Raw genomic sequence first — 8,653 nt, forward strand, 5'->3', positions numbered from 1 at the left:
TCTTGATGTTATCCCACAACTCTTCTGGTCTTCGGTCCTTAGTGTTTAATGTATCAAATCTGTTCTTCAGATGACCTCTAAATTCAGGTGGGATATATTCAAGGTCATATTGTGGCTCTTGTGGACTTGTTTTCATTTTCTTCAGCTTCAGTTTGAATTTGCATAGGAGTAATTGAAAGTCGGTTCCACAGTCTGCCCCTGGACTTGTTTTCACTGATGATATGGAGCTCTTCCATCATCTCTTTCCGCAGATGTAGTCAATTTGATTTCTATGTATTCTATCTGGTGAGGTCCATGTGTATAGTCATCTCTTTTGCTGTCTAAAGAAGGTATTTGAGACGAACAAATCATTGGTTTTGCAGAATTCTATCATGCATTCACCAGCATCATTTCTATCACCAAGGTCATATTTTCCAACTACTGATTCAGTGTCAGTGGTTCAAGCTCACCAATCATTCCTCAGAAACCCTAGACAGGGTCACTATGGGTCATAAACAACTCAATGCCAAAAGGGCTTCATTCTTCTTGGATCAACTATCAACATGGGCAAAACATTGAGAGATATAGAAAACATCAAAAAAAAAAAAAAGAAAAGAAAAGAAAAGAATCCACAGAGTCACTGTGCCAAAAAAGAAATGGGTGGTGTTCAACTAATCAAGAAATAGCATATGATTAAGAGCCAATGATTCTGAAGAATGAAGTCCAAGGTGCACTGACAGCATTGACAAAGATCAAGGATCTGGGAATTGATGGAATACAAATTAAATTCTTTCAACCAATTGATGCAGCACCAGAGGCACTCATTCATCTATGGAAGATCACTACCTGACCCACTGATTAGAATAGATCTATATACGTGTGCCCATTCCAAAGAGATGTAGCCCAAAGGAATGCATAAATCATCAGACAATATCACATGCAAGTAAAATTTTGCTAAAGATATTTCAAAAATGGCTGCAACAGTACAGTTAACAGGAACTGCCAGAGGTTCAAGTCAGATTCAGAGGAGAACTCAGAATAATGAATATCACTGCTGGTATCAGGTGGCTCTTGGCTGAAAGCAGAGAATATCAGGAGGATATTTACCTGTACTTTATTGACTATGTGAAGACTTTCAACTGAGTGGATCATGAGAAGCTTTGGACAGCATTGCAGAGAATGAGTATTCCAGAACACTTATTGTGCTCATGTGCATAGACAATAGGCAGTTGTTCAAACAGAGGAAGGAGACACTAAATGGTTTTAAATTAGGAAAGGTGTGCTCCAGGGTTCTATTCTTTCATCATGCTTATTTAATCTGTATGCTGATCAAATAATCCCAGAAGCTGGATTATATGAAGAAGAATGTGGCATCAAGGTTGAAGGAAGACTCATTAACAACCTGCGATATGTAGACGATATAACCTTGCTGAAAGCAAAAAGAGCCTAAAATATTTACTGATTAAGATCAAAGACAACAGCCTTCAGTATGGGTTGCACTTCAATGTAAAGAAAACCAAAATCCTCACCACTGGCCCAGTATAAGATCATGAAAATTGGAGAAAAGATTGAAGTTGTCAAAGACTTCATTTTGCTTGCATCAACATTTTTGGAAACAGCAGTCAAAAATCAAATGACTTATTGCATTAGGCACAAAACTTCTTTAAAGTTTTTAAGAGCAAAGATATCAGTTGGAGGACCAAGGTGCGCCTCACCCAAGCCATGGTATTTTCACTAGGTTCTTATTGTATCTGAAAGTTGGACAGTGAATAAGGAAGACTGTAGAAGAACTGATGCATCTGAGCTATGGTGTTGGAGACTATTGAAAGTACCACGGACTTCTAATCTGTGCTGGAAGAAGTATAGTCAGACTGCGCTTTAGAAAACAGGATGGCGAGAATTCATCTCTCATACTTTGGATATGTTATCAGGAGGCGCTAGTCATTAGAGAAGGATATCATGCTAGGTAAAGTGGAGGGTCAGTGAAAAAGTGGGAAGACCCCCAATGATGTGGATTCACACAGTGGCAGCAGTACTGGCCTCAAGCTTAACAGAGATTGTGAGGATGGCAAAGGGCTGGGCAAGCTGGGCAATGTTTTGATCTGTTGTGCATAAGGTCCCTATGAGTTGCAACAGACTCAATGTCACCTAGCAACAACAAAAAGATATTTACTTAGAACACTATGTGAAAATTTACCTTATATAATCAGATAACTTTCAAACAATAGTAAGTTTGTTTTTAATGTCCCTTAGATCAGGGGTGGGGAACGACTGACTCATAGGCTGCATAAGGCCCACAAAATCATTTACTCTGCTCCTGCCAAGGCATCTGTAGTTCCAACAACATTGTTGTTGTTGTTGTTGTTGATTGCTGTCAAATCACTTCCAACCCATAGTGATCCTGTACGGAGTTTCTGAGGAGCTGCTGGTGAGTTTGAACCGCCAATCTTGCAGTCCAAACCGACCTTGCAATCCAGTGCATTAACCCAGTGCCACACCAGGACTCCAGCCATCACATTGGTTGGTTGGTTTTGTGTTGTGGAGTTGGTCCTGACTCATAGCAAGCCTGCATAAGGTTTCCAAGGATGTAAATCTCTACAGGAGCAGAAAGCCTCATCTTTCTGCCGTGAAACAGCTGGTAGTTTCAAACTGCTGACCTTGAGGTTAGCAGCTCAATTCATAATCACTACACTACCAGAGATCCTTAACCATTACATTGTTGTTGTTGTTGTTAAGTGCTGTCGAGTCGATTCCGACCCGTAGTGACCCTGTAAAGGGTTTCCAAGGAGCAGCTGGTGAGCTTGAACTACTGACATTGAAGTTCAAACGACTTTGCAGTCTGACGCATTAGCCCAAAATGGCACACCAAGACTCCAGCCATTACATTGTTGTTGTTGTTGTTAAGTGCTGTTGAGTTGGTTCCAACCCATAGTGACTTTGTATAGGGTTTCCTAGGAGCAGCTTGAACAGCCGACCTTGAAATTCAAATGGCTTTGTAGTCTGGAGCATTAACCCACAGCACCACACCAGAACTCCAGCCATTACATTAAGGGTGAGTTAATTAAATGTTTGACCAAATTCAAGCGGCTAATTGTTAAATTGATCAAAGGTTCCCTACTCCTGCCTCAGATTATAATCAAATGCTTCACCAGATATACAATAATATGTCCATTTGATAGTGATTTTATTTAAATAATTTGAAGATAATAATAATAATAATGATCATTGTCCATAAAGAAAATTAATCAGGTAATTTACTTACAATCTCACGTTTTAAAATAAGTAAAAGATTCTGTGCAAACACACAAAGTTACCATTTTCATTGGGAAAAAAAATTGTAGGAGAAAGAAAAGTAATCACTGAGAAACACTGTAGTCTCTTTGGCAATACTTTTCAAACAGAATGTTTTCACTTAAAGATTTTCATGTAAAAAAATATGCCATCTAACTCTCAAGAAATGAGTTTCTAAGTTATTTTTTCATTAATTTATCACAATTCATTCTATAATTTTACATGGAAAATACCAATGGTAAGCAAAATTCCTGAAATGCATCCTAATAGTAATTTTAATATTTTAACCATTTCATTAGATTGAACTGAATGTTCTGTTCAGGTAAAAGAAATTCCTTTATGACTGACCAGACCTGTGTGGTTGCCTGTTTTAATCTCAGATTTCTTCTGGGACTGCTGGTAAGAAAACTCTACATACAGATTTGATGATTAAAGACAACATAGTTTACAAATCACCACCATCTCAATTTTGGTTTCTAATGAGTTACCTAGTGATTCTCCTGATGATTCTTCTTTGAAAATCTGTAGTGGGACTACTTGAAGAAAGAACCAAAATTTCAGTTATATATTTATCTACAGGATTAGTTGTAGAGATTTCTGTGGAGCCAGAATCTATAGTTTTTCTCCACTTTTGAAAAGGAAATATACTGTTCCTTGACATGGTTTGTTCTTGACCTTTTTAATTCCAATTTTTTACTGAGTTATCTCCATTTACTATGATGGATCTAGCATAGTGGATCAGGAGTCCTTTGTTGCCATAAAGCTTAGCCTATAGGAGAAGAGTGGGGTTTCTCAACCTCCACAGCAATGGGCCGAGCCACATAGAAGGGTAGATGAAGGTTGTGCTCCACTCCCTGGGGTCGGGAGATTTTATTACTTGATGGTGGATTCCAGCAGCTTTGCTCTGTGTCCATTCCACACATCTGGGGTTCCTTCCTGTAGGAAGTTGGTTGCAATGACCCTATAAGAAAGAAGAAATTTCAGTATTCACATGCTTCACAATGCCCAGCAAGAGAAAAAAGAGACCCAAACAATGATGGTTAGTTAATAGGCCTGAAACATGACACTCAAAATGAACACAATCTCAAACCATTCTGGACCCAATTTTATTATTTCTTTTCAATAGTAGAAGAGAATTTTTCTTCATTCGTGTAAATTATAGAATGTTGTTGTTGTCGTGTACCATTGAGTCAGTTCCTGAATGAGGTTTCTGAGCGTGGCTGAATGGGTTTGAATGATGAACTGTGGTTAGTAGTCCAGTGTTTATAGTACAGAAACTGTAATGGACCAGAAAATAGAAGCAGGTCTCAATTCTTTTATAGGAATTCTGAACAAATTTTAAGCTTATGAAGAATAAGGCAAACAAGACAATGAAAATATTGGGTTCATAGAAATAATATTTATGGATATTTTCTCATTATGACCCTTATTGCTGTACACAACCATGTATACAAAAAAAAGAAAATTAATGCATTATTTTTATAAGATGGTTCTACAGAAAGCAACCAAAGAAGCAAAATCCTAGGAATCTATTTTATAGATGATCTCTGAACTCAATTTTTAAAAAATTAAGATATTTTGGTTGATGGAGATGATTCAAGAGGATACGCTTCCTGATACTGCTCCTTAGCTTTTGCTGTGTGCGTCTTGTCTTCCCATCTGGGCCACAAATGACTTGAGAACTGATCTCATATTTTATGCACACTTGTATTAGCATGGAACTCTGTATCTCACCCATTCCATTCAGCGTTTAATGAAGTCAACAAAGAGGATTCAATAGATTGATGCTTTTGAGTTATGGTGTTGGAGGAAAAAATTGAAAGTACCATGGGCTGCCAAAAGAACCAATAGATCTGTGTTGTAAGAAGTGCAGCCAGAGTGCTTCTTGGAGGCCAGGATGGCCAAACTTCGTCTATCATACTTCAGACATACTGTCAGCAGGGACCAGTTGCTGGAGAAGGATATCATGTTTGGTAGGGTGGAGGGTCAGAGAAAAAGAAGAAAACCCCAGCAAGATGGATTGACCAAGTGGCAGCATCAATGGGCTCAAGCGTGGCAACAATAGTGAGATTGGCCCATTCTGCTGTGCATAAAGGTCGCTGTAAGTTGGTACCGACTCAATGGCACCTAACAACAAAAATGCTGGTACTGGCTGTGTTTTAGATGACTTTTCAAGAGCAGAGAAGGGATTGACTCTGAGACAATCTTTTATCTTGTACCTCTTTAACAGGACCTTTTATCTCGTGATCCTAAATCTTGTTTTCATATATCACCCAACTCTCATCCCCATCTGTATCTCCACTTTCACTGCAGGCATTTTGAAACAGCAGGATATGGTTGGTAATGTGGTCACTCATATTGTTGTTAAGTGCTGTGGAGTCGATTCCAACTCACAGCGTCTTTGCATAGGGTTTCCAAGGAGCAGCTGGGAGTTTGAATCGCCGACCTTGCTGTATCTACAAGGATTCCAGTCACTGATATTGGGAGACAGTCAGTATATGAGTAGCTCATGAAGAATGAATCAAACTGCAGTTGTTGTTTTTGTTATGTGCCGTTGAGTGGGCTCCAACTCGTAGTGACCCTGTATAGGGTTTCCAAGGAGAGAGCAAAGAAAAAGAGAGACTTTCTAATGTACTCCAGAGGGTTTAATTAGTGATTCCTTAGTTCTTTTCTGAATTTAACACTTGCCATTAACATGCAACATTATGTTATATATGAAGTGGACTCCTGGTGTGGTGCAGTAAAGTAAACACTGTACTGTGAACCACAAGGTCGGCAGTTCAAATCCACCAGCTGCTCTCCAGAAATTAAACAGGTGTCTATGAGTTGGAACTGACTCGACGGCACTGAACAATAATAACAATAAAATAAATTACCTTTATTTGTAAGAAAGAACTATGTGTTTTTACTCCTTGAGAAAGAAGTTAAATACAGCTATAAGATATTCCAATATTTTTATACTGCTTTCTAATAGTGCTACCAATAATAACAAAAATTCATATAACTTTGAAAATGTTGAATGTTTTAATTACCCAGGTAACAGCGGTATCAGTGTGTATAGATAGATAGATAGATAGATAGATAGATAGATAGATAGATAGATAGATATAGATAAACTCTGGTAGCATGTTGTTGTTGTTGTTAAGTGCCGTTGAGTCGGTTCCGACCCATAGCAACCCTGAACAGGGTTTCTGAGGCTGTAAATCTTTATGGGAGCAGAAAGCCTCATCTTTTTCCCGCTAAACAGCTGGTAGTTTCGAACTGTTGACCTTAAGGTTCACTTCGTTATCACTACGCTACCAGAGCTCCTGATTTTATATATATATATAGCCTCAGAACTCCAGGGCACATAACAACAACAACATATATATATAACTATTGTTAATTGCAGTTTTAAGATTCAATTCTTAAGTGTATCTTAATATCCAGAAACTTCCTCAAATTAGACAATACATTTCTACAGAATTCACTATTTTGGGCTATGTGGGAACGTAAGTATAAGAGGGGACTTTAAAGTGAGTCTTCTAAAACACGAAGCCTATGTTCCTGATACCAAGAAGTCTGAAGAGGAAACTATGGTAATAAGCTTTCTGAAGGACAACTATCAGAAAATGTAAGTGGAAATGAAGGGCTTTGCATTAGTAGAGTAACTGTTTTTATCGGCTCAGTGTTTTTCCAAACCTCTCCCAAGGCTTGTGATACAAAACCATGCTCAACAATGTCCTCTGGCTTCTGAAGTACAAATATGATATCTGATATCCAAGTCTAAAAGGTTTACCATAATAAAATTCTTGGCAAAAGTATTATGTCAAGGGATAGCTAAAGCCATCTCTACCAGAAACAGAATGAATTCCAAAACAGCCCAAGAGCCTGGATTTACTTCATTCCCCCCTCCCCCCACCCCCACCCCCAGGGACTTGGCTGGCTGATCACAGACTGCCAGGCATCTGGCTGAAGTTGAGCCCCTGATAAGACTCGGATAGTCCCAAATCCCTAAAACAACCGTCAGATCAAAAATTCACAGGAACCCCTCTTACTGGAACATGGAACGTGGTTTTTTACAAACATTTCCAATTTCACTGGCACTATATCTACAGCCACCAGTGTAGACCCTAAATTCCAAGAACGATGTCAGGACCCACCCAGAATCACTCATTGTATGCATGCACAAATTGATCTAGCAGACTGCTATGCAACCCAGTGTTTTGAGTAAACATGGTGACCTCACAGAAAATAGGAATCCAGTCCAAATCCATTTCTCTAAAGCTCCATACCATTTTAAGACAGCTCAGCTGCTCACATCAATTACACAGTTAAGTTCTTGCCCCTGTGATTAGAACTTCCTGGGTGGTGCAAACAGTGTTAGGCTGCTAGCCTGAAGGTTGGAAGTTTGAGTCCACCAGAGATTCCCTAGAAGAAAGACCTGAGAATCTGCTTCCAAAAAATCAGCGACTGAAATCCCTAGGGAGCAGGTTCTATTCTGACAACATGGGGTCACTGTGAGTTAGGGTTGACTTGATGGAAACATGTTTTTTTGTGCTTAAATGAGACTTATCACTAGAAAATGTTGAGGACCTAGGTATAAGAAATCATTTACCAGTTTCCAGAGAAGAAAACTGACCAACAGCTGCTGCCTGAACATCCTTCAGGGCCACAGGCTGATTTCCATACTTGAGGTCTTGGTGTTCCTTTAAAACCACAAACTGCAAGAACAAAAGGAGAAAGAGGATATTATCATAATTCAAAAATTATCTCAACATTAAATCAGAGTCTATGGCTTCATTATGAAGGCTGGAAGGAAAGGTCCTAATAAATTTACCTGCTAAGATTTTATCTGCTAAGATTTAGTTTTCAATTAGGAGACTTATGTTCCTCTTCATTACAACAACTGTTGTTGATGCTGTTAAGTGTCATCAAGTTGGTCCCAACTCACAACAATCTTGTATGGGGTTTCTGAGGAGTGGCTGTGGGTTTGAACTGCTGCCCTTTCAGTTTGCAGTCTGGTGCTTATTTGACAGCACCACACCAAGACAACTAGAACAACTAGGCACTACCAAAACTTTTACTGAAGTTAAGTTCTGAATCTCAGCTTTGCGTTCATAGATCCCTGGAGTTACTGCTTTATTATTACAAATAATCCATAAGTATTTTAAACAGTGTTCATAGACCAGAAAAGTAACATTACTCATATATGTATGCACTGCAACTTTTCATACATGAGGTATGCTCATCAAGGTGTTGCTACTAAGATTCCAGTTTATACACACATGGGTTTATTCCAAACAAAGCATGTTTAAATGTGTCTCTGCAATTAATGGATCTCTGCAAACAAGTTCTCTCAGTATTACATTGTCTGTATCTTGCTTTTGTTTGTTTTTATGTG

At 38.7% G+C, this 8,653-nt stretch overlaps 1 protein-coding gene across 1 annotated transcript in view; it reads right to left on the reverse strand.

Moving 5' to 3' along the window:
- Window positions 1-4,034: 4,034 nt before the first annotated feature.
- The window catches only part of EGF (epidermal growth factor), a gene marked incomplete at its 5' end in the record, with an annotated part of 163,014 nt that continues 158,395 nt past the window's right edge, over window positions 4,035-8,653 (reverse strand). Inside the window, 2 exons of the mRNA XM_006869337.1 lie at window positions 4,035-4,231; window positions 7,892-7,973. Coding sequence (XP_006869399.1) covers window positions 4,035-4,231; window positions 7,892-7,973 — 279 coding nt within the window. The remainder of the gene's footprint in view (window positions 4,232-7,891; window positions 7,974-8,653) is intronic.

The sequence above is a fragment of the Chrysochloris asiatica genome, unplaced genomic scaffold, assembly GCF_000296735.1.
Source record: "Chrysochloris asiatica unplaced genomic scaffold, ChrAsi1.0 scaffold00129, whole genome shotgun sequence".
Taxonomy (NCBI): Eukaryota; Metazoa; Chordata; class Mammalia; order Afrosoricida; family Chrysochloridae; genus Chrysochloris; species Chrysochloris asiatica.